The sequence below is a fragment of the Chlorocebus sabaeus genome, chromosome 15 (genome assembly GCF_047675955.1).
Source record: "Chlorocebus sabaeus isolate Y175 chromosome 15, mChlSab1.0.hap1, whole genome shotgun sequence".
Classification (NCBI taxonomy): domain Eukaryota; kingdom Metazoa; phylum Chordata; class Mammalia; order Primates; family Cercopithecidae; genus Chlorocebus; species Chlorocebus sabaeus.
The window spans coordinates 30537393-30563967 of NC_132918.1; the positions used below are offsets into that span (position 1 = coordinate 30537393).

The 26575-nt window shown below is 37.0% G+C and overlaps 1 protein-coding gene across 1 annotated transcript in view; it reads left to right on the forward strand.

Moving 5' to 3' along the window:
- The window catches only part of IFT80 (intraflagellar transport 80), a 142469-nt gene that overhangs the window by 4797 nt on the left and 111097 nt on the right, over positions 1-26575 (forward strand). The window contains 4 exon segments of the mRNA XM_073023483.1: positions 11966-12047; positions 14847-15069; positions 19020-19130; positions 20943-21011. Coding sequence (XP_072879584.1) covers positions 12012-12047; positions 14847-15069; positions 19020-19130; positions 20943-21011 — 439 coding nt within the window. The 5' untranslated portion in view covers positions 11966-12011.

Consider the following 26575-nt stretch of genomic DNA (forward strand, 5'->3'; position numbering starts at 1 on the left):
CGCCAAAAATAGTGTTAAAACACAACCTTCAACTATATCAGCTATGTGATTTTTAAAAAATGTTAGTGGAATTAAAAGTGTGAATTATAGGTGACTACATATTTTTAAATTTGTGAATCACATAGTTTAGTGGTTAGAATTTATTAGACCACCACACAGAAGAATTATAAGTATAGCCAATAAGAATAATACTGAAGTATGGCTATTAATCATAGCTAGAATTTCAAGGAAACGTAAATACCACAGCATTTAGCAAATGCATACAGGAATTGAGGTGGGGTGGGAGTTGAAGGTCTTCACTAATTAAACCACGGTTGTCCAACCCACGGCCCATGGGCCACATGTGACCCAGGACGGCCTTGAATGCAGCCCAACACAAATTTGTAGACTTCCTTAAAACATTATGAGATTTTTTGTGATTTTTTTTTCTTTAGCTCATCAGCTATAATTAATGTTAGTGTATTTTATGTGTGGCCCAAGACAATTCTTCCTCCAATGTGGCCTAGGGAAGCCAAAAGATTGGACACCCCTAATAAAGTAAACTACTGTACTGTTTCCTGTGGTTAAGCCTTTGAGTCTGTGCCTGAAAATGGTGAGCCTGCTTCTCTCTTTTCTACCATGCAAGAGATCTCAGCTCAAGTCTGCAAGTTCTGTGATGGCACCAATCTGAATAAAAGGCTTGCCTTTCCCCTTTCTCCTTTCTCTATTGGAGAAGAGACACAGGAGTCTGGTCAGAGCTATCAATTTAGGAGACTGTTGATAAAATCTGTACTTCTTTTAATAGGACCTTGGTTAGTAATAAGCCAGCCTGCTGTCTCTATTAACTAGTATGCAAGTGACCCAAAGAAAACTTGGTATAAATATGCTTGTGATCTAGCTCTTAAATTTCTTATCTATCCTTCACATTCTTGTTCACTACTAGAGATATTTCTGCCACTTCTTATCTACGGGTACATTCTTGTTGACAAGTCGTGGTCTCCCTGTTTATCACCTAAAATTTTTCTTATTGTTAGTGCTTTTACCTCTTAGTTTTATTTCCTAAATCTAATTCTTTTATTTTCTTTTTAAAAAACCATCTGTTTTACAGTTCAGTGACATTAAGTATATCCACAGTTGTGCCACTGTCACATGCATTCATTCATCTATCCATCCACAGAACTCTTTTCATCTTGCAGAACTGAAACTGTACTCATTGAACAATAACTCCCTATTCTCCCTTCCCCTAGCCCCTGGCAGCCATCATTCTACTTTTTGTTTCTATGAATTTGACTACCTTATATAAGTGGAGTCATACAGTATTTGTCCTTTTTTACTAGCTTTTTTCAATTAGCATAATGCTTACTTAGGTCTAACTCTTAATTATATTTTCCTGATTTTAACTCTTCCATATTATAAACACATATATCCACACAGGGATGTAAAATCTATAAACATTTAAATTTCTAATTTTTGATAGTACTTACAGAGTTCTGTAATGAACAGATTTGAATATACAGTCTCAGACTATGATGGTTTGACATGATTTGTATTGACTTTATGATGGTGTGAAAGGGAAGCACTTTTCAGTAGAAACTGTCTTTAAATTTTGAATTTTGATCTTTTTTTGGGCTAGCGATACATGATATGATGCTCTCTTGGGATGCCTGGCAGCGGGCAGCCTGCCACAACTCCCAGTCAACCACATGATCATGGCATAAACAACTGGTAAGTTATAGTATGCAACTATAGGCTAATGTGAGTGTTCTAAGCATATTTAAGGTAGACTAGACTAAGCTATGATGTTTGGTACGTTACGTATGTTAAATGTATTTTTGACTTAATGATATTTTCAACTTATGATGGGTTTCTTGGATGTAACCCCTTTGTAAATTGTTGAGGAGCATCTGTATATCTTGGTGTACATTCATATGTGTAGAGTGAATTCCTATGACTAGCAATTATTCCCGTGTATATTGCTTATATGATACTTCCTTTGCATCAGTAGCTTCTAGTTTAAAATATGGCATAGATCGTAGATTTGGCAGAGCCTTAGTGTTATTAATATTTACCTATGTTTCAGCTATAAGGAAGTGTAGCGAGGAAATAATTTGTTTTGTATAATGGGAAGAAGGACTCATAAGACATGGAATTCTCCAAACATAGGAAATGCAGCACCAATTGACCTACCCTTCAATAATGTATGGAAGTATCTGTTTCTCTGTACTGGCCAACTGGGTTTTGGGTATTTTGCATTTGGCCACTCGGAGAACAGAACAATGTATCTGGTTGTTTTAATTTTCATTTCTATAATTATAATTGAGGCTGGGCATTGCTTCTTGTTTCTGATTGCCCATAACCATCTTTATGTTTCTACGAACTATGGATCTGTACATTTTTAAAAATAAAAGGTACCCTATTATCAGTGCCCTTGATCAAATGATTTCTAAGGGGACTGTGCTCTCTTAGTTTTCCTCTGTTTCCATGATATTGCTAATCTATCCCTGTCCACTGGGTCCTTTGCTTCCAAACTTGTTGTTTGCTTCCAAACATGCTAAGGTGTACCCTAATTTAAAAGGCCTTCATAACTATAGCTGTATTTTTTTCCTTTAACCCCTATACTTATATACTTTTTAACACACACACGTATATATATATACAGCATATTAATACACACACACATACTACTACATCTATCTATCTACACTTACAGATCTTTAACCTCTGCACTTACAAGCTGTGCCTACTGGCTTCATATTTTCTCCATTTGTTCATTGGACAAACGTTTACTGAACACTTACTGTAAGGAAGGCATGGTTCTAGTTGCAGGGGATTTTTGGGTGCACAAAACAGACAAAAATTTCTGCCCTTATGGAGCTTACATCTTAGAAAGGGGCAACAGTAAGTAAAATACATAGTATGACAGACAGACGTAATAGGGTATACAGAGAAGTCTTTACTGAGAAGTGACTTTTGGGCAAAGATATAAAGAAGGAAAGGGGAGTAAGCCATACAACTCTCAGGGGATAGGGATTCCAGGCAGGATATGGTAAATACAAAGGCCCTGAGGCAGGAGCATGCTTGAAAGAAAAGCATAGATGTCATTGTGGCTGGAGCAGTTTTAGTGAAAGCGGAGAGAGGCAGAAGATATTGTCAGAGAAATAATGGGTATATTACTCAGGGCTCTCTAGAGAAACAGAACCAACATGGGGTATGTACAGGCATACCTCAGAGATACTGCAGGTTGGGTACCCAACCACCACAATAAAGCTAATATTGCAATAAAGTAAGTCCCATGAAATTTTTGGTTTCCCACTGCATATAAAAGTCATATTTACACCACATGGTAGTCTCTTAAGTGTGCAGTAGTAATATATCTAAGAAAAGAATGTACATAGCTTAATGAAAAACTACTGTATTGCTAAAAAATGCTGATTGCTAAAAAATGAATCTGAGACTTCAGTGAGTCATAATGTTATTGTTGACTGAGGATGTTGCCTGGATGTCAATGGCTGCTGACTGATTAGGATGGTGGTTGCTGAAGGTTGGGGTGGCTGTGGCAGTTTCTTAAAATAAAATAACAATAAAGTTTTCTGCCACCAGCTGCATTAGCACCTAACAAGAGAATCAGGATGTCATTTGAAGCTTTGAAGCCAGGCATTAACTTGTCCTTTCTAATTGTGAAAGTCCTAGATGACATCATCTTGACTGTTTCATCTACACTGAAAACCTGTTGTTTAGTGGAACCACCTGATTTCATTAATTATCTTAACTAGATCTAGATAACTTGCTGTAGCATCTAAGTTAGCACTTGCTGCTTCACTTTTTGCCTTCATGTTATGGAGAAGGCTTGTCTCCTTAAATCTTATGAACCAAACCCTGCTAGCTTCAGACTTTTCTTCTTCAGCTTCCTCACTGAGATTTCTCAGCGTTCATAGAATAAAAGAGAATTAGGGCCTTGCTCTGGATTAGACTTTGGCGTAAGGGAATGTTGTGGCTGCTTTGATCTTCTATTCAGACCACTAAAACTTTCTCTATATGAGCAATAAGGCAGTTTTACTTTCTTATCATTCGTGTTTTCATTGAAGTAGCACTTTCAATTTTTTTCAAGAACTTTCTCTTTGCATTCACAACTTGGCTGTTTGGCACAAGAGGCCTAGCTTTTGGCCTCTCTGGGCTTTTAACATGCCTTCCTCACTAAGTTTAATCATTTCTAGCTTTGGATTTAAAGTGATAGACCCTTCTCTTGAATACTTAGAGGCCATTGTGAGGTTATTAATTCACCTAATTTCAATATTGTTGTGTCTCAGAGAATAGGGATGTCTGAGGAGAGGGATGGGGAAACGGCCGGAGGGTGGAGCAGTCAGAACACACAACATTTATCTGTTAAGTTTGCCGTTTTACATGGTCATGCTTTGCGGTGCCCCAAAACAATTAAAATAGTGACATCAAAAATCACTGATCACGGATCACTGTGGCTGATATAATAATAATGAAAATGTCTTAAATATTGCAAGAATTACCAAAATGTGATACAGAGACACAAAGTGAGCACATGCTGTTGGAAAAATGGTTGATAGACTTGCCCAAGGCAGGGTTACCACAAACCTTCAATTTGTTAAAAAAAAAAAAAAAAAAGAAAAAAAATGCAGTAACTGTGAAGTGTAATAAAACACAATAAAATGAGATATACCTGTGTCTGTGTATATATGATATATGATATATTATATATAAGATAATATATAAGATATATATTGTATATACATATATTCCCCATATAAAATCATAAATACATAGATCTATCTGTCTGTATATAGAGGGAGAGTTTAGGAGTTGTCTCATGTGATTGTGGGAGCTGACAAGGATAAAATCTGTAGGGCAATGCTGTCCAGTACGTTGGAAATTCAGATATGAGTTGATGTTGCAGTTTTGAGTCCAAAGGCTGGAAACTCAGAATTTCTGTGTTGTAGTCTGGAGGCAGAATTCCTTTTTTGTGGGGGAAACCTTGGTCTTTGTTCTTAAGGCCTTCAGCTGATTGAATGAAGCCTACCTACATTATGCAGGGTAATATGCCTTATTTAAAGTTAACTGGTTGAAAATGTTATACTCACCTGTAAAAAAATACCTTTACAGTAATGTTTGCCCAAACGACTGTGCGCCATAATCTAGCCAAGTCATCACATAAAATTAACCATCACAATGGAAATCCAGATTAATAGGGGCCTTGGACAACATTGTGAGAACTTTGTTTTCACTCCGGCTGAGATAGGAAGCCACTGAAGAGTGTTCAGCAGAAAAGTACCATGGTTTATTTAATCTAATTTATTTTTTTTAGAGACAGGGTCTCACTGTGTTGGCCAGGCTGGAGCTCAGCAGCATGGACATAGCTCAGTGTAACTTTAAGCTCCTGTGCTCAAGCAGTCCAACTGCTTCAGCATTCCCAAGTAGCTAGGACTACTGACATTCACCACCATGCCTGGCTAATTTTTTATTTTTTTGTAAAGAAAGGGTCTCACTATGTTGCCCAGGCTGGTCTTGAACTCCTGGCCTTAAGCAGTCTTCCTGCCTTGGTCTCCTAAAGTGCTGTGATCGCAGGCATGAGACATTGTACCTGGCTGTGGTTTATTTTAAATCAGTTACATTGGCTATTGTGGTGAGCATACATTGTAGAGTGGCTCAGAGGCTAACTAGGAAGCTGTTGTAGTAATTCTGGTTAAGAGAACATGGCATGTTGGATTGCGGTCATAGTGGAGATGGTGAAATGTTTTACATTTTTAAGATAAAGCCAACAGATGTTTTTATTTAGAAGTTGGATTTGGTTTATGAGAGAAGAGTAAATGATGACTGAAGTTTTTGGTGTATGTAACTGGAAGAATGGAATTGCCATTTACCAACATGGGTAAGAATGTGGGAGGAGCAAAGTTGGAGGGAAAATCGGGTTTGATTTGGATCTTTTTAAATTTGAAATGTCTGTTAGACATTCAAATAGAGTTGTCAAATAGATATAAAAGTCTGGGGTTCAGTGGAGAGATAAGAACTAGAAATATGAAATTAATAGTTGTCACTATATGGTGAATATATTTACATTCATATTAAACCATAAAACTGGATGAGTTCACCATGGCAGTGAGTGTAGATATAGAAGAGGTGCAAGGACTGAGCCTACCATTTAAGGCTGGGGATATTAGGAGAAATTAACATTTGGTTATTTCCTCTGTAATTCTCTGTAGTTCCTTTCCCTCCTTAAACTGCTAGTGAAGTAAATGCCAACACCCTTATCAAGATTGAAAAGAAATCCCATTGAGTTCCATATGCTGCTAGAGGACTGCCCCTTTTTCCTTATGAAAGTCTGTATCACTACCGCCTAAGAGAGCAGTTCCAAGAAGGCTACAGTTTAAATCGATTAGCCACCTTTTCTCAAGAGACATTTGGGACTACTATGTCTTACCTTACATCCCTGTTTACCTCAGTCTCCACATTCAAGACTCTTAATTCCCTGCATTAGTTTGTTATTAAGATTAGCTGTTGATGACAGTAACTTAAATATGATGCAACTATTCTCTGTCACTTAAAACTTTGATGGTACAGGATTGATGTGATTTTCCACAAGGTCAGGAATCTTGGCTCTTTTTTATCTTGCTGTGTTATACATGGCCTTGATGGCATGGCATGGGGAGTGTCATTCTTTCAAGTTTTTATTTCAGTTATGCTGTGATTTTATATAACTTTTTTTTTTTTTTTTTTTTTTTTTTTTGAGACAGAGTCTTGCTCTGTCGCCCAGGCTAGAGTGCAGTGGTGCAATCTCGGCTCACTGCAACCTCCACCTCCTGGGTTCCAGCGATTCTCCTGCCTCAGCCTCCTGAGTAGCTGGGATTACAGGTGCCTGCCACCACGCCCAGCTAATTTTTTGTAGTTTTAGTAGAGATGAGGTTTCACCATGTTAGCTAGGATGGTCTCGATCTCCTGACCTTGTGATCCACCTGCCTCAGCCTCTCAAAATGCTGGGATTACAAGCGTGAGCCACTGTGCCCAGCGATTTTATATAACGTTTATAAGAAGTAATGAAATGGGTTCCTTAGATAACTCACTGTGAAATTAGGCAACATGAACTTAGGTACTATTACTGTTGGGCAGTGTATCTGATGCAGGGCAGGCAAGCTCCAAAACGGGCTTAGCCCAGGAGTGTTCTTGGCGTGGCCCAAGAAAGAATTCAAGGGCAAGCTCGTGGTGTTATAGCAACTTTTATTGAAGCAATAGTGTACAGCAGCAGCAGAGGTACTGTTCCTTGTGGAGCAGGGCTACCCCATAGGCATTGTGCCCAGAGGAGCAGCTCAAAGGCACTTCTGCAGTCATATTTGTGCCCACTTTTAACTATATGCAAATTAAGAAGTGAGCTATGCAGAAATTTCTGGAAAAACAGGTGACTTCCTTGTGTTACCATGGCAATGGTAAACTGATACGGCACACTGATAGGCATGTCTTACAGAGAGGTGCTTCCACCTCTTCTGTGTTTTAGCCAGTACCCAATCTGGTCCTGTGTCTGAGCCCTGGCTCTGGAGTTGAGTCCTGTCTCTTACCTCATTTCTACCCCTCACAGAATATAAAATCCAGATTGGGACAGTAGGCTGATGATATTATAATAGCCACTGTTGGTTTCAGTATTATTAATGCCTTGGGTGGCCACACCTAGTTTCAAGGGCAGCTAGGAAACTTAGTGTTTGTTCTAGGTGGCCAGATGTACAGCAAAACTTCAGATTCTTATACCACAGAAGCAGGGATGAAGGCATATTGCACGATAGCTAGCTGTTTCTACCATCTCCAACCATCTATCTTAAACCATTAGTTCTTCACCATCTAAATTTTTTTAGACCTCACAGTGTGTCATTAGCCAAATCAGTGTCCTTAGCTTTTATTCTGAATGATCCCTTTACTCTCAAAGTCTAACCTAAATCTGGTTGTTTCCTAAGGAAACTGCTTTTCTTTTTCTTTTTTTTTTTGAGACAGAGTTTCACTCTTGTTGCCCAGGCTGGAGTGCAATGGTGAGATCTCGGCTCACCGCAACCTCCACCTCCCGGGTTCAAGCAATTCTCCTGCCTCAGCCTCCCGAGTAGCTAGGATTACAGGCATGCACCACCGTACCTGGCTAATTTTGTATTTTTATAGAGACGGGGTTTCTGCATGTTTGTCAGACTGGTCTCGAACTCACGACCTCAGGTGAGATCCGCCTGCCTCGGTCTCCCAAAGTGCTGGGATTACAGGCATGAGCCACCATGCCCATTGCTGGAAACTGCTTTTCTTACAGATCTCTCAAGTAGAAGCTATTTTGCCTCCCAAACTCCCATATGTCAGAGTCTTATCTCTTATTACTGTATCTGGACACTTGATTCTCTTTCTCCTTCCTCTCTAAAATCTCCTAGTCCCTTTGAAACAAGTCCTACCAGATTGAACCATTCTCTGCTGTGCTTTTATGCGGTCATCTGCATAGCTCTTTGCTCTTCCCTCATTCAATGAATATTTTAGCATCTGGCTAATTGTCCTTATCTCTACTACTCTTCTTGTCATTATCTTCAGTGATTTAAAATGTCCACAAATAAATCCCTGGCCTGTCAGTTCCTTGACCTCAGCCACCCACTTTAACAGTCATAACCCATCTTATTGTTACCAATATCTATACTGGCTCTAAAATCTGTTTTAAGTATCCCATTGTCTATCTCCACTTGTTTTTGCTAGTTAACTTCTTCTGGAATCTTAATGCTAACAATTCTAAAGACTTCAGTAGGATTTCCAGGCCATTGAATCTACCACTTTTTCATGGTCTCTTTGGCAATTTCATCTTATTCCATGGCTTTGAATATGATGTTTTTGCTGACAACCCTCAAGTTGATATCTAATTGATATATGCAACTCCAACTTCCCACTTGACTCCAGACTTAACTATATTATATCTCATTTCTTTTTGACTTTTCCATTGGGTTGTCTAATAGAAACCTTGTACTTAACATATCCAAGACAGAATGTTTGATATCACCCTTTCCAACCTGTTTCTCAGTCTTCCTCATTTCAATAAATGGCAACTCCATTCTACCTATTGAAACTTTATAGTCATTTTTTACTGCTGTTTTTCTTTTTAATTTTTTGAGACTGAGTCTTGCTCTGATGCCCAGGCTGGAGTGCAGTAGTGCGATCTCGGCTCACTGCAACCTCCACCTCCCGGGTTCAAGCAATTCTCCTGCCTCAGCCTCCTGAGTAGCTGGGATTACAGGCATGCGCCACCACGCCCAGCTAATTTCTGTATTTTTAGTAGAGACAGGATTTCACCATGTTGGCCAGGCTGGTCTCGAACTCCTCACCTCATGATATGCCCACTTCTGCCTCCCAGAGTGTTGGGATTACAGGTGTGAGCCACTGCGCCTGGCCACTACTGTTTTTCTTAAACTCAATTCACCAGCAAATCTTCTGGAATCTTTCCTCAAAATATATTTAGCATATGACTACTTCATGCTGCTTGTACTATTGCCTTCCTTGTCCTTCTTTATCTAAGTCACTTTCATTTCTCTTCTGGATTATTGAAATCCCAACTGGTCTTACTGCATCCAGTCTTATTCATTTTCCCTCTGGATAGGCTCTTTATTGTATACCATCCATCGCATCCATTTAAAATGTAAGTCAGTTCATATTGCTTATTTGCTCATAACCTCTCCACTGGCTTCTTGGTTCATTCAGAAGAAAAACTAAAGCTTTTATTATGACTTTCCAAGGCCCTGCATGTTGTGTCCCACCTTCTCCTTCCCTAATTTCCTGCCAGTCCCTCACTCATTTTATTTTAGGCATACTGGCCTTCATATTCTGACTTAACTTTAAAAGAATTACTGGCTGGTGTATTTAGAATAGTTCGTAGGGGTAAATGTAGGAATAGGAAGATCAATTTTGAGGCCACTGCAATAATCGAGGCAGGGGATGGTGGTGGCTTTGGCTTATGATGGAGGTGCTGAGAAGTGACCAGATTTGCTGTGTATTTTAGTGGTTGGACTCAGATTTTGTTGCACATTTTTTCCTCTCAAGCCTCATAAATGTTGACCCATACTGGACCAAAAACAACTTATACATGATTTTTAGTAGCAAAGACATAGTTGCTGCTACTTGCTCCCTATGTAAAGTTGCAAAGTTACCTATACCCTCAAAATTGTCTGTCTATTATCTAAACCCAGCCCCTGCCCCAATACCACTGGTTAGTCAGATCCTCGCGATCAATCCCTTTAGGCAGATAAAAACACCTCAATGCAGCATTCAGGCAGTTCTGCACTTCCCCAAATTGGCTGTGTTTTAACATTACTTTTCTTTTATTCCCTTATTCAATCCCACATGAAAGTGCACATGTCATTCATACAGATGGACTCAGATAAATGGAATGTGTGAGGATGATCGTTAAGGGAGAATCTTCCCAGTGTTAGAATGCCATCGTCTTACTTTCTCTGATTCCTTGGCATGATGTTTCTGAATGGTTAGTGATTCCTTTCTTATAAAAACCATACTGCTTCTACTATTTATAGGTGATTATTATTTATTCTCGTGAGGAATTATCGTAATTATGATGGATTTCGGCAGTTTCAGGTTTTCTGATGTAGAATCCATCATGTCTTTTAAGTTTCTGATTGTAATAGTATATTCAGTTTTTATGTGTATTTTGTTATCTATTGTGTTTTCATTTCCAGAAGCAAATATTTATCTGCCTTTCTTCTTTTAAAATCCTTATAAGCTGAGTAAATTTCAATTATTGTGAAAAAGCAGCATTTCATAAAATGTTATTAGTCTTTTTTCCCCTGTCTAATCGGAGGGGGCCTGATGGAAGAGGGAGTTTGGAGGAAGGTGGAGAACTCCTAAAGACCAAAGAAGTGAACCTAGGAAGTGTTCCTAGGAGACATTGTATTTTAGCTCTGGCTGTGCTACACATAGTTTCATACTTTTGATATTCCACAGAAATCACCTTAGGAGAACTGGAAGAGAAAGAAGTGAAAAGAGTACTTTGAAATACAGCTTTATTTAGCACCTTGCTGATCTAAAGGTTCTTGGATTCATGAGAATGAGAAATTATCTAAGGGAGGCCTACTGAATTCTCATCTATAGTCAGTACCTCCTTTGATGTAGTTAGCAGTAATTTTCAACTTAGTAAAGAGGATTGTTTCCCTTTAATTACACTTTCATTTGATTTATATTTGCCTATTTAGGTTAGTGATGCTACTCAGAAAGAATTCTGTAAATGTAAATCACACTCAGACAATTTAGCATTTTCTTGATTTCTAGCTTTTCTTTGTGTACGACAACTATATTCATAGCAATGATTTGTGTCTTCTGATGATATGGCTATTTGGGGAATGTTATTCTTCTTTTCCTAAGTTTTTATTTGGCAATTACACTGTGATTTTTACATAACTTTTATAAGCAGTTTATTACCTCTTCCTTAAATAAGTCACCTATTTTTCACATTGTCACTGTAGTAACCGTAACTGTTGGGCAGTGCATCTGCCCCACTGCAGAATGTCAACCCCAGATTGGGCCACTAGATTTATGATGTTATATTTTTCCACATGGATTCTAGAATTGTAGCTGAGCCAGTCAGACCTTGGATATTTATATCCAGTAGACAAGACCAAAATTGATTTGCAATTGAAGAGTCCCCAGTTTGTGGAATTTTTTGATTTGGTCACAGGACATGGAAATTCTTTACCTGACCAGATTTACCTAGTGGTGTTCTGCGTAGGACTGTCTCGGGCAGGTTTAGAGGACTCCTGGGGTTCAGCCCAAGGCTCTCCATCATCCCTTGGTAGGATTGGCACACCAACTAGTTTTCTTTTTCTTTCCATGTACTTGATGTCAGAAGGACTGAAGGTGCTCCTTGGGGTGCAATGATGTTTTCTTTTCTTTTTGTGTGTGTACATATACATTTGTTTTTAATGCTGACTTTATATTTTCTCTCCTTTTATTTTTGCAGTAAATACAATCAAGTGGCATCTTAAATTTTTGCTGGAAGTGGAGTCATGAGACTGAAGATAACTCTTTTAAAAGAACCAAAGCATATCCTTTTAATGGTTGTAAATCTTATGGATTTTCTTAATTATAGTATTGTTAAAAGTTTCTCTATTTTATATTCTAGTTGAAGAATAGATGTTTTTTTCATTCCTTTAGTAGCTGTTTATCTAAATTGTTTTAAAATATTTAAGATCATGTGTTTTAGGTAATTCTCCAAAGTGAACCATTTGCTATAAATCTTACTTTCAAATTCTTATTGACATTTTTCTTATTTTGCTTAAGTACTATACTTAAATACTTAAAAACCAGTTTTTGTTTACTTTAATAGGGTCTTAAAAAGAAGCTACAGTGGTGCAATCTTGGCTCACTGCAACCTCTACCTCCTGGGTTCAAGTGATTTTTCTGCCTCAGCCTCATGAGCAGCTCAAACTACAGGCACCCGCCAACATGCCTGGCTAATTTTTGTATTATTAGTAGAGATGGTGTTTCACCATGTTGGCCAGGCTGGTCTCGAACTCTCAACCTGAGGTGATCCACCCGCCCCGGCCTCCCAAAGTGCTGGGAATACAGGCATGAGCCACCATGCCTGGCCAAAATGAAGCTTTTGTAAAACCAAATAGTTTCTTTGCTAGTGTGATCTATCATGTATTCATTCCGCCATACTCTATTTCTTTACATTCATGATAAGGTAAAGGATAAGTTGGGGAAATCTGAGCAGTCAGATCCTCATTATTTCACATGAGAAGGTGGCAGTTAGTAATATTTTCTCAAACACATGACCCTATATTTTTCAGCAAGAGTCCCCAGTTATGTGTCAAGGAATTATGACAGGACCCAAGTATCATCATTCTTAGACACTGAGACTAATTCTACTCAAAGCATCCTTTGTAGACTTCATTGCAAGTCTGTGAAAGAATAGATAAAGAAATTGAAAGTAAGGGCTGAGAAATTTTTGTAGTAATTTGACATTGTTATAATGTCCAAATTTTCTAATATTTCATTTTTATTATATCTTACAAAATATCTATCTGCAATGGATTCAAAATAAAGAAAAATCTGGTCATTCATCAGAACTAGGAAAACACTGATTTAAACATTTGGTCAGACATTTTAAATTGGTAGGTGTTTTCATTTATATTATCTTGTCTGCTTATTTAACTATTAAGTGAAGACGTAATTATTTTTATTCCTACTTAAGTCATTTTTACTGTCTTTTCAAAAAAGTGTGCTTTCAAGAGTTCATGCCATACACAATTTTATAGATTTTGACCATATCTACTGTCTGCTTTCAGACCAAGAAATAACAATGTTTTTAGACTTTCTTGATCCGGCAGTCTTCTCATTTCTCCCATAGTTTTAGTTGACCTATTAGTTTGAAGATAATGCCATGGACATCTAGCATGTACTTACAGCAATTTATATAAGGATAAGCTAATGATTTTTGGTTTGCGATGTGTGCATATTTGTTTGTGTGAGTTTTCTTCCTTTCTAGGTTTTACCTAAGCTACTCCCATTTTAGTTTCACCTAACATTCTTTAGGCGACAGCAGTGATAATACAACAGTTTTTTCAGGAATGATCTAGTGTCCTTTTGTTTAGCTTGTGTTTCGAGTTTTGAGTATTCTTGTGTCTCTTTATTACCTTTTTGTGCAGACTCTTAAGATCTTTCTATAATCTCTCTTTATTTTTTTGGTTTCTGCTTAATCTATCATATTTTGAAGTATTAAAAAATCTTGGAACATACTAGAATAATTAGGCACATTGTCTCTGTTTCCTTTATCATATTATTGCTCAGATAAGACAGTAAAAGTATTGGTGAGAAATGAAGGAAATAAAAGGATTATATCATAACAGTAAGAACAAACAACTCAACCAGGAATAATCTGGCAATATAGAAATCCAGATGTAGCAAGAGAAAACATCCTTTGTAAATAACAAACTGAAATGCCTTGTGGGTACGCAATTCTGCTAGGGTAAGTACCCTGTCCTGATGGAGGAAGTGAGGGCTACTTGAGCATCTCAACTTACGTAGAAATTCTTCTGATAAGTTAGAGCTAAAAAAATGGGTTAAATAAAGTAAAAATTTTAGGGATCATATCTCATCCAGCACTATGCATCTTTTAAGTGAGGTAAATTATAATTGAATTATTTCCTAATTTTAATGTAGGAAAGTTTGCTATTGTCAATTAAAAATAAATGAAGAAATAAAATGAAAAATTTAAAAAAAGTTTGGTGAGATTTTAGTTTCAGCTGTTAAACCATAGGTTCTTTCCTAGGTAAATTGTTATGATAATATGTGATTTAAAAGGATAGTCTACTGTTAGATTTCAGTCTTCTTTTGACACTTGATTATTTTTTCCTTAGCAAAAGAATACATGCTTATTTTAATAACTTAAATGATACAGATATATATAAAGATAAAAGTATAGTTCCCTTTGCTCCCTACCTATCCCCCAACAGTTCAGTGTAGATTCTTTGATACCTTTTGATCTACTAGGTTTCTTTTGTGTACCTTTTGGCTTTGTTTATGGAATATTGTGTAACACAAGTTTTAAATTTTCATGTGGTCAGATCTTTTCTCCCCCTCCTTTTGGCATCTGGATTTCTTTCTTGCTTTCCATTCTTACAACTGTTTTAATAGATGCTTATTTTCTTTTATATAGAAAAAAATACTAGTCATAAAATGGAGAATACATTTAGAAGCTTGAAAACATTTGACCCTATTTTACTTACATCTTAAAATATGCATCTGTGAATTATACTTTACTTACACCTTATAATCTGCATCTGTGAATTAAGATTTAAGACTTTTGTTATGTTTTATGTCTCCTTAACATGGTGACACATCAAGAATTAGTAAGCTGTGTGGGCTGGACTACTGCTGAAGAGCTGTATTCATGTAGCGATGATCACCAGATAGTGAAGTGGAACTTGTTAACCAGTGAAACAACTCAAATAGTAAAGCTTCCTGATGATATTTACCCTATCGATTTTCACTGGTTTCCTAAAAGTTTGGGTGTAAAGAAACAAACTCAGGCAGAAAGCTTTGTCCTCACAAGTTCTGATGGTAAGTTTTAAATAAACATTATGTACTCACTATTGTATTTAAAAGACTTAATAGGATGATTTATGCTTTGAGTTGTTTTACAAAACTGGTATTTGTGGATCTGCGTATTTTTATCCACACATTTATTTCTTTTCTGAATAGTCACTTGGTTTGTGTATGGGCTATGAAATTATTGTCATGGAAGAAAGTTAATTTAACTGGCATATACCAGGATCGAATATGGGCCTTTGGCATTATTATATATATATATTTTTAGAGACCGGGGTCTCACCCTGTTGCCCAGGCCAGAGTGCAGTGGTGTAATCATAGCTCACTGTAGCTTCAAACTCCTGGGCTAACACAATCTTCCTGCCTCAGCCTCATGAGTAGCTGGGACTACAGGCACACACTATTACATCTGGTTAATTAAAACTTTTTTTTTGTAGAGACAGGGTCTCATCTTGTTGCCCAGGCTAGTCTTGTACTCCTGGCCTCAAGCATTCCTCCTGCCTTGGCCTCCCAAAGTGCTGGGATTACAGGTATGAGCCACCATGCCCAGCTGGCTTTACTTTTTTAGTACTCTTATGAGTTGAGTTAAGCTTTTCTCATAGTTTTAGTTTCTAAATTCTTCAAATTTAACTTAATATAACCACACTGAAAAGATACACATATTCATTTAGTAAAGTATCTGTTAAAATATATACTTTATTTTTCAGTACATGTTAATTTTCAGTTACAGAGTTGAAGAGTTTTATAATTTGACTGCAGCTTTCTTATTGGTGAATAGGAAGTATGATTTTTTTTTCACTTTTTAAGGGTATGTTTTTATATTTGTTTTCTTAGAAGTACATGAACTGTTTTCATCTGTGTTATACTTTACCTGCTGTTTCAATTAGGAGTACATTCATTGAAAGTAACAGAAACTTACTTGGCTAACTTAAGCACAAATGGAGTATTTTGGTTCACCTAGCTGTAGGGGTAGATCAAGAACTAGTTGCATCAGGTCCCTGTTCTCACCATCTCTTGGGTAGGCTCTTTGCACATGGTGAACATGGTGGTGAGTATGACGGTGGCCAGTAGCCCAAGGCTCATCATACTTCATAAGACTGCTTCTTCCTCAGTATCTTGTACAGGCAGCTTGCAGAGGGACCCTAAATGAGCTTGGGTCATATGCCCATCACTGAGTCAATCAGTTTAGTCAAGAGAAATGGACTTTGGGAGGCTGAGGCGGGTGCATCATTTGAGGTCAGGGGTTCGAGACCAGCCTGAGCAACATGATAAAACCCTGTCTGTACTGAAATACAAAAAAATTTTAGGCAGGCATAGTGGCACATGCCTATAGTCCCAGCTACTCTGGAGGCTGAGGTAGGAGAATTGCTTGAACCTGGAAGGCAGAGGTTGCAGTGAGCCGAGATTTTGCCATTGCACTCCATCCTGGGTGACAGCGAGACTCTATCTCAAAAAAAAAAAAAAAAAAAAAAAAAGACAATGGGACACTGATTGAGCATATCCAGCCTCAGACCATCCACATGCAAAGGGAAAGAGAAGAGAAGAGGGCTTTTGTAACCTGAAGATGGAAAGGATGTTAGGACAAACAATAATATCAGATTACACCTCATTTACCGAGAGACTTGTGGTAGTTTTTTAAAACTTTGTTTTTCAGAAACTTGATTAAATGAGATACATGTGTAAAATCACTTTGCAGAGTGCCTGGCGCTTAGAAGATTGACCCTGAACCACAGCTAGAATTTAATTTACCTCAGATGATAAAGGGAGCGTTTGACTTAAACAATTTTGATTTAATTTTGCATTTACAGAAAAGTTTTAAGAATCGTACAAACAATTCCTGCAGGTCCTTTATCCAGATTAACTAGTTTAACATTTTGTCCCTTATACATTGGGACAAAGTATTGGCTCTGTTTCTTTTTATACAAACCTCCCTCCCCCTCAACATACACCCTTTTCCTGAAAGATGTGAGAGCAATTTGCAGACATGTACTTTTAACCATAAATACTTCAATGCATTTCCTAAGAATAAGAAGTTTCTGTTACATTGCCACAATTTGTTGATACAAATCAGGACATTTAACATTGATGCAATACTATTATCTAATCTATAGTTTATATTTAAATTTTAACAATCGTTCTAATTTTCCATAGAAATTTATTTTTGCTGGTACGGGATAACATATTGCTTTTGTTGTGTCTCTTTAGCTTCGTTTAATCTGGAACAACTTTTCAGTCTTTTATGATCTTGACAGTGTTGAAGAATATATGCCTGTTATTTTATAGTTCTTCAATTTGTTTTTGTCTGATGTTTCCTCATGATTAGATTCAATTTATATGTCCTTAGCAGGAATACTTGGGGCATCAGATTAGGAGATTAATGATGTTGGTTTGACCCATTATTGGTGATGTTAACCTTAATTATAAGTTAAAAAGTTCATGTTCATTAAGTTAATTCTGTAAAGTTACTATTTATTCCTCTTAATAATTTGTGAAAGGATACTTTGAGACTATGTAAAAATATTCTCTTCCTCATCAAACTTCCTCCCACTCTCTTAACATCTATTGATGACTCTTGGCTGAATCATTTATTACTAAGATGGTTTGCCAAATGGTAATTTTTCCAACTCCATAATTCCTTCCATATTGATTAGTTGGTATTCTACTCCAAGGAAGAGGTTCCTGTCCCATGCCCATATATTTATTTGTTTTTTGTTTTTGGGGGGGGGGGGTTCAGATTACACTTGTGGATTCTCATTTTATTTCATAAATATATTATTATCATTTTTAGATTTTGATGTTAAAAGTGCCCCAGATTTGGCCAGTGAGAGCCCCATCAGGCCAGCCACAGTGATTTTTTTTTTTTTTTTTAATTTTATATGTGTCCTCATCATTTTTTGAGCACTTCCTTGCTGGCACAAGATGTTCCAGGCTTATCTTGTACTTTCTTAGTCCCAGCCCCCAAATCAGCCATTTTCCACAGAGACCTGTTCTTTTTCTGGTGGTTAATGGTATTTAAAAAAACAAGATAACAGTGCTAGCTGTGCTCATTCCAATGGGGTGTATTTGCTTCAAGGCCCTTTCAATGGACAGAGCTAAGAACTGTGAATATAAAACCTTGAAACAAGTAACATAATAGACATATGTATACAGTGCTATGATAAATCAGAGAGACATAAAACTCTGCTGTGATGTGGCCAAGGGAAGGTCAAGAGAAATGTCAAGAAAGTCTTGTATTTAAGCACAGTTTTGCAGTCTTGACTTTTTTTTTTTTTTTTAAATAGACTATAAAAAAGCTGGAAAAGGTATAAAGGAGAGGAACCAAAATAGTAAAATGGATAAAATACTTGCCTTATATAATTTTATACTGTATCAGGCAACAGGTAGACAAAAGCAAGCCACTTAGTTGCAGAAGTTTGTACATATATTGGCAAAAAGTAAAAACACTGTAACTTTAAAGGACATAAGCTAATTATGTAAGAGATGTCAGAGAGACAAGTCAACAGTGCAAAGAATAAGTGATACAAGAAGCCAAGAAAGGATCATTTGGTTTCTGAATGATCATTAAGTCTAGTAATATACAGCTGGTAATTTAAAACACTTTCTCATCCATAGGTGTGGCATATTTATTGGCACATTGTTTCTGAAGCATAGACATATACCCAGACCATAGGTATTTAAATTATGTTAACTAAATCAAAAGGTTTATGAATTTGAATTTTTCCCTATTTTGAACATATATAATTATTTTGAACCAAGTAAGCATATACATTTTCAATTTATTTTAAAATATTTAAATAGTTTTGTTTTTGTGCCTATTTTCCAACAGATTTATGTGTGAGATTAAGAATAATTATATTGTTAATATTTGCCTTTATGCCTCTAGTGCCTGTTACTTAGTCTAGTAGTAGGTGCTTTGTTGATTGAATAAATAAAATAGATTTTTCACATGTAATTTCTTTTAGGTAAATTTCATCTGATTTCCAAATTAGGAAGAGTGGAAAAAAGTATAGAAGCTCACTGTGGAGCAGTACTTGCAGGAAGATGGAATTATGAAGGAACAGCATTAGTTACAGGTAAGTTGTCTGTTAAAATGACATTTGAAATGAATATTTTAAAAAAAAATTTCCAAAGAAACAGAATATTTTCATTTAGCAATAATGTCTAATAGCATTGTCTGATAGCAAATAATTGGCATAGTATTGTTCTACACTGCTATATAAATGTTATAATTCAGAATGTTATATTAATCATTTTCTTATGTGACCTTTGGAGACTGTTCTGTCAAAGAAGGCTTTTGGAATGGTCAAATATGGGATAAATAAAAGTTGTAATTCTTTAAAATTTGAAAATTCCAAATATTCTCATTTAACTGACCGTTATCCCCATTCTGTCTCTTTCCCGTCTCCTGCCCTACTCTAAGGATTCTCAACTTCACCTATTACATTAGTTACATATTGCTTATAACAAATTAATCATTAGTGACTTAAAATAATAAGCATATAGTACCTGATAGTTTCCGTGGGTCAGGGAACAGTTTAGGTGGGTGGTTCTGTCTCACTCAGAGCCTCTCATGAGGTTCTGGTCAAATTGTTGGATGGGGCGGCAGTCATATGAAGGCTTGTCTGGGGCTGGAGGATCCACTTCCAAGATGTCTTACTCACGTGGTTGTTGGCAGGAGGCCTTAGTTCTTCTCTAGCTTTGGAAGGAGACCTTAATTAATTCCTTGCCACACAGGCATTTCCATAGGGCTGCTTAAGTGTTTTTACAACATGACAGCTGGTGTCTCCCAGTGATCCAAAAGAGAGCCAGGTAGAAGCTACTATATCTTTTGTAGTGCATCCTCAGACATTATACTCTGTTTTAGTTATATTCTGTTAACTTAGCAAGTCACCAAGTACAGCCCACACTGGAAGAGAGGGAAATTAAACTGTGCCACTTGAAGGGAAGAATAACAAAGAACTTGAGGATGTATTTTAAAACCACCATGCCTATACTCTGGGCCTTCTCTAGGACTTTCCTCAGTGAACTGGCCCTTCTCTTACTTGTATCTTTAACATCTTTTCCAATGGTTTCTTTATCAGCATGTAAATATGTTCAGATGTCACCCATCTTAAAAATTAAGAAGAAATAGAAATCCCTCTCTTAACAAACAACTCTCTACCTGCAACTATTTTCTTTCTCCCTTTTTCAGCCAAGCTGTTCAAAAGAGTAGTCTATTACCTCACTTCATTCAGTCCCCAGCTCACTGGAATTTGGCTGCAGCTCTGCTTATTACACTGGAAACACTTTTCTTGGAATTCTAAGATGGAGATTGCAGTGACAAAGGAAACATTATTTGCGTAATATACTTATAAGTCTTCTAAGATTGAAGGAAATAAAAATTTTAGTCATGAAAGTTAAGCTACTTTGATAAAATCATTTCAAAGTAATTTCTATTAAATGATACAGTTATAAAGTACTCTGCCATTTAATTAAACTGTATCTGAATTTTTAAAATTAATTAATTAATTAATTACTTTATTTATTATTATTATTATACTTTAAGTTCTAGGGTACATGTGCATAACGTGCAGGTTTGTTACATATGTATACTTGTGCCATGTTGGTGTGCTGCACCCATCAACTCGTCAGCACCCATCAACTTGTCATTTACATCAGGTATAACTCCCAATGCCATCCCGCCCCCCTCCCACCTCCCCATGATAGGCCCCGGTATGTGATGTTCTGAATTTTAAATATGCAGTAATACTCCATGATTTGAGGAAGCCTAGAAAAAAAAAGAATATGCAGTAGTATAGATACTGTTAATTTTTATATGCAAATTTAATGTTTAAATTTATTTTCTATAGGTAAAAATACTGATTAAATTTTTTTTCCCTGTATAGTTGGAGAAGATGGGCAAATAAAAATTTGGTCAAAGACTGGGATGCTTAGATCTACTTTAGCTCAGCAAGGTATGTTTTACAATTGACAATTTCATTTTTGCAAATTATACAATACAAAAATGCCTTAAAGTTTTGTTTTAGAAAAAATCTAATATGGTGGTTGAGACTGACTTTGGTTGAGTTCAAAATCTGTAATCTCTTATTTTTTACACTTTTTTGTCTTGCTTTGCTTGGTACCTGATGTACCAAGCAAAATCTCTATAAAGGCAGATTCTCTATAAAGGCAGTTATAAGCTAAATATTTTCAAAAAATAATTGTGAGATGTTTGAAGCATTTCTTATATAGAATGGAATTGGCTGTCTAGTTTAGTAAATCATAGTATGAAAAGACATTGAGTATCTCCTTACTTAAAAACCTCCAATAACTCTTCATAATATTAACACCCCTTCCAAATTCAGTTGTATGTTTGATTTCTATACTAATGGAGGGGAACAGACACACTAAGAATCTGAAATTTGGTAAACCACACTATTTAGAGTAGCATCTTAATTTTTTATGTTAATAGAAAGGAGTGGCCATAAAATCAATCCAGTGGTCCTTCCTGTTAGAAGTTAGATTACATATGATTTTTTTCTGTGTAACAGATTAATTTTCTTAGTTAGATTTTACATAGGAACAGTAAGCAGTTTTAATGTTTACCTGAGCGTGTATCAGCTGATCTTCAGGTTGCCAAAAAACTTGAGGACTATTCCTCAGAACTATTTGATAAAGTCATATTGTGAAATATTTTCAATAACTGACTTCCAAAAATTTCCAAATTTTATTTTAAAAATCACATTTACTTTTAGGATAAGGTTCAAATCACTTGCATTTCTTTAGCTATATATTAACTGAATGTTAGCAAAGGTAACCAGAAATACTAGGTAGTATTTCTTTTCTGAGCTTAAATGTTTGCTACAGATAATCTCAAGGTAGAATATTTATTTATGAGTAGAAAATTCAGAGTTCATAGAAGTAGCCATGGGTAAATTTCAGTTAATAGCAAAAGTCAACTTATTGTTACTTTAGTAATACATGTACCTTTAGAACATAAATCTTACTTTAATCTTCTAGTAGGCAGATGGATTTACCTTTGGCTTCATAGATTTTTCTTTTAAGGCTAATTATTTGACATTCTCAATTTGTGATGAATGACTTACGAGTAATTGACAGAATTCTTCCTGAGATCACTGGCCTCTTGGAAGAACTACAGGAATTTCAGCTACTGCTACTGCTGAGACAGTGTGCAGCAGCTGAAATGCTATATCCATTTTTTTTTCTTTTTTCTTTCTCCTGTCAATTTGTTGCCTATAGATGACACAGACCTTCAGAGAAATTCTAAAAGCCAATGCCACTATCCACCATAGAAGATTTTTCCTTCCTCCCTCCCTCCCTCCCTCCCTGCCTCCCTCCCTCCCTCCCTTCCTTCCTTCCTTTCTTTTTTGACAGGGTCTTTGTCTGTAACCCGACTGGAGTACAGTGGCACTATCTTGGCTCCCTGTAACCTCCTCCTCCCGGGCTCAATCGGTCTTGCCACCTTGGCTTCCCAAGTTGCTGGGAGTACATGTGTGTGCCACCACACCTGGCTAATTTGTTGTATATATAGATATTTTTTCTGGTAGAGATGAGATTTTACCATGTTCCCGGGCTGGTCTTGAACTCCTGGGCTCAAGTGATCCTCCTGCTTCAGCCTCCCAAAGTGTTGGGATTACAGGTGTGAGCCACTGCGCAAGTCTGAAGATTTGAATTCTTTCCCGAGACCCTTCACCAGTGCCCTCCCAGTGCTGCTTCCACTTCCTTCAATTTTTCTGTTACCTCCTTCCCATTTACTACCTGTGGATTCACCATTTCAGATGTTCTAGAGTCTAAAATGGAAACTTGGAATAAGTTGTTTTTAATACAAACATTGTTAATTGTTTAGTCTAGGTCAGGGGTCCCCAACCCTTGGGCCACAGACCAGTAGCTGTCTGTTGTGTGTTAGCTGGGCATTACAGTAGGAGATGAGCGGTGGGTGGGTGAGCAAGTAAAGCTTTATCTATATTTACAGCTACTCCCCATCACTTCCATTACTGCCTGAGCTCCACCTCCTGTCACATCAGTGGTGACAGTAGATTCTCATAGAAGTGCAAATCCTATTGTGAACTGTGCATACGAGGGATCTGGGTTGTTCACTCCTTATGAGAATCTGATGCCTGATGATTTGTCACTGTCTCCCATCACCCCGAGATGGGACCATCTAGTTGCAGGAAAACAAGTTCAGGGCTCCCACTGATTCTACATTATGGTGAGTTGTATAATTATTTAATTATATATTACAATGTAAAAATAGAAATAAAGTGCACAATAAATATGATGCCCTTGAATCATCCTGAACCATCCCCCACCTGGTCCCTGGAAAAATTGTCTTCCACAAAACCAGTTCCTGGTGCCAAAAAGGCTGGGGATCACTGTTTTAGGTGATAATAGTGCTAGTAGTTTAGTGCTGTAGTTTTCCTGTATAATGAGTCTGGAACCAAATTGCTACTTATTTTATTCTCATGGGGAAAATGCATTCAGAGTCTCCAGACTTGGAAAGGCTAGTTGGAAGCACATGTTCACAAATGAAGAAAATTGGAGATCACAATTAGATGGCCTCTGAGCTTAATCTGGCCCACCAGCATGGTAGAGGCCCAGTATTAAAAATCAGGACATTTTGGCCAGGCATCGTGGCTCACTCCTGTAATCCCAGCACTTTGGGAGGCCGAGGTGGGTGGATCACTTGAGCTCAGGAATTTGAGACCAGCCTTGGCAGCATGGCGAAACCTCAACTCAACAAAAAATACAAAATTTGCTTCTGCTTTTCATATTATAGTGACGAAGCCATTGCCTAATCCCATGCCATAAAAATTTCACTTATATTTCAGTGCTTACGTTCAGGTCTGTGATCCATTTTGAGTTAGTTTTTGTGTGAGGTGTTTATTTTAGATAGGGATGGTGATGCTCTTCCCCTCAATGCCTTCATAGATGGGTAAACAAGATTTTCTTAAAAACTAAAATACAGAATATACCATAAAATACAGGTGATTTTCTGATGTATTCGTTATATCATGTAATGATATTACCCATCAACATTTAAAATGTGTTTTCCTTAACATCAAATGACTTTGAAATGACTATCATTGTTGTCCTATTTTAATTTTATTGTTCTCATTCAAAGTTTGTTAATTACGGATTAATAAGCAGAATTAAATTAGCTAGATATCCCCATTTTGGCTAACCTCTTGGTATTTCAACAGAGTAATCTGATATCTTTTTCTGGACTAAGAATTACAAACTTACTATAGAACTATGCATCTAATTTTTGAGTTTTTAATCATTGGTGCCACCAACACTTTCCTAATAAGGCATAGACTTTTCCTTTTTCGTCTCCAGAAAAATCAGTAGAGCAGTTAAGTTGTTATAATGACACTAACCCAAAAGGAAAGGTCCCTAATTACTTATAAAGTTTCTTTGATCTATTAGGCACTGCAAGTTTTGAGGGTGATTGTAAATCTGAACTACTGAGAGCTGGATGCTAAAGGCTCAAGTAAGAAGGCCAAGGCAGCTGGGGGTGCAAGACTGTTGCCTCCTTTGAAGGGAGAAACTAAATTTTGACACAAAAATGAAATAACATAAACCTGAATTATCACAAAATTTGGAATTCTGTAAACAGTGTTGAAAGCATCCGTGTGGCTTTGTCTATGTGTGTTAATTATACTTATTTCTTGATGAATAGAGATTAATTCCTGAATTCATTTCTTGACTATTGGAGCCAGATGTTTGGATAGAAAAAGCCGTAGTCATTAACTTCTCTTCTAATCCAAAAGATACTTTAATCTCAGTTTTGGTTGGGGGGATTTGACTTAGTTTAAAAATGATTCTTAATGGTATTATGGGGAGTTTATTGTTCCTTATTAGAGAAAAATAATATGTACACCAGAGATAATTATACTTAGGCCATATGTTTTGTGTCATTGTTCCAGTTTTAATCTCTAATTAAAGTATATAAAGTAATGCTGCAAACCTTTAAGGACATTTTTCCCACACTGTTTTCAAGTGGAGGAATAGAACAACAAAACATGGAACTTGTCTATAATGAATTTAGTACAGGAGGTAAACTGTAAATGTAAATAATTGTGGCTGGGCACAGTGGCTTGTGCCTGTAATCTCAACACTTGAGAGGCTGAGGTGGGCAGATCATTTGAGCCCAGGAGCTGGAGATCAGCCTGGGCAACATGGGAAAACTCCGTCTCTACAAAAAATACAAAAGTTAGCTAGGCATAGTGGTGCATCCCTATAGTCCCAGCTACTCAGAAGACTGAGGTGGGAGGATCACCTGAGCCCACAGGTGTTGAGGTTACAGTGAGCTGTGATCATGTCGCTGCACTCCAGCCTGGGCGCCAGAGTAAGACCCTTTCTCAAAAAAATCAATCAATAAAAATAAATAAATAAATAATTGTAATACAAGGGAATGTGCTTAAGGTGCTGTTGGTGGCAGGTAGGAGTGGACCAGAGGGTTAAGATTAATGCTCTGGGGAGAGTGAAGGTATTGGGAAGTCTTCCTGGCAAATATTGCAGCATCTTTTGAACTGGGCTTTGAAGAGTGAAGAAATAGGAAAGGAAATGGTCTTGTTGGCATTGGAGTGAAGCTGTTAAGAAGCTTGGCATCATAAGAGGCTTAGAGACAGAAGACTGTGAGACATAGAAATCAGGTGAGTGGGAGCTAACTTCTTGGGCCAGAGTGTAGGCCATGTGAAGGATAGTACTGCCAAGGGGACCAAAACACTGACAGTCCTGGATGCTAAAGGAAGGAGTTTGGCATTTATTCTATAAGCATACAAAACCTTTAAAAAATTGACCAGGAAAGTAAAAGATAATGCCAATCTTTTAGAAAGATTCCTTTTGCAGTAATAATAAAACTAGAGGAGGTAGAGATTAAATAGAGGTGGCCAGTAAGGTTTGAAATTGTCTATTCTAGTGCTAATGAAAACTTGAACGAAGGCAGCGGTTAAGGCTTGAATAGAGGCAGTGACAACAGTAGTTGGAAAAGTGAATAGTTCTCAGGGACTGAGAGGGATGTACCCTGTAAGGGTAAAGACTTCAAAGAGGGATAAATTAGGAAATATATGTGAAGGGATGATGGTTTTGGATATGTAGAATTTGAAGCTCTGTGATGGAGATCTCTTTGGATCAAGTAGAAATGTGTTGGAGCTCAGAGGTAAAGGCTAAAATATTAATTTGGGAGTCAGTTACATTAAGTGAAAGGTGAAACTATGGGGAAAGTTGAGACCCCCCAAGGGAGAAGTGGTTGAAGATAGAAACTAAAAAAAAAAAAAAAAAAAGCCTTTATTTAAACTTTTTCTTGTATTGATCCAGTGACATACGTAAGCATGGAGCCTGGAATTTTTTGAATAAATCCCACTTGACTATTGTTAGCTCATGTCTCCTACAAATGAAATGAAAAGGAAACCATTCTTGGTTTTTGAATGCCAATGATTTGGCCAAAACAGAAAAAAAAAAAAAAAAAAAAATCAAATGGCTACTACTATGAACAATACAGTAAGCAAATGCTTGC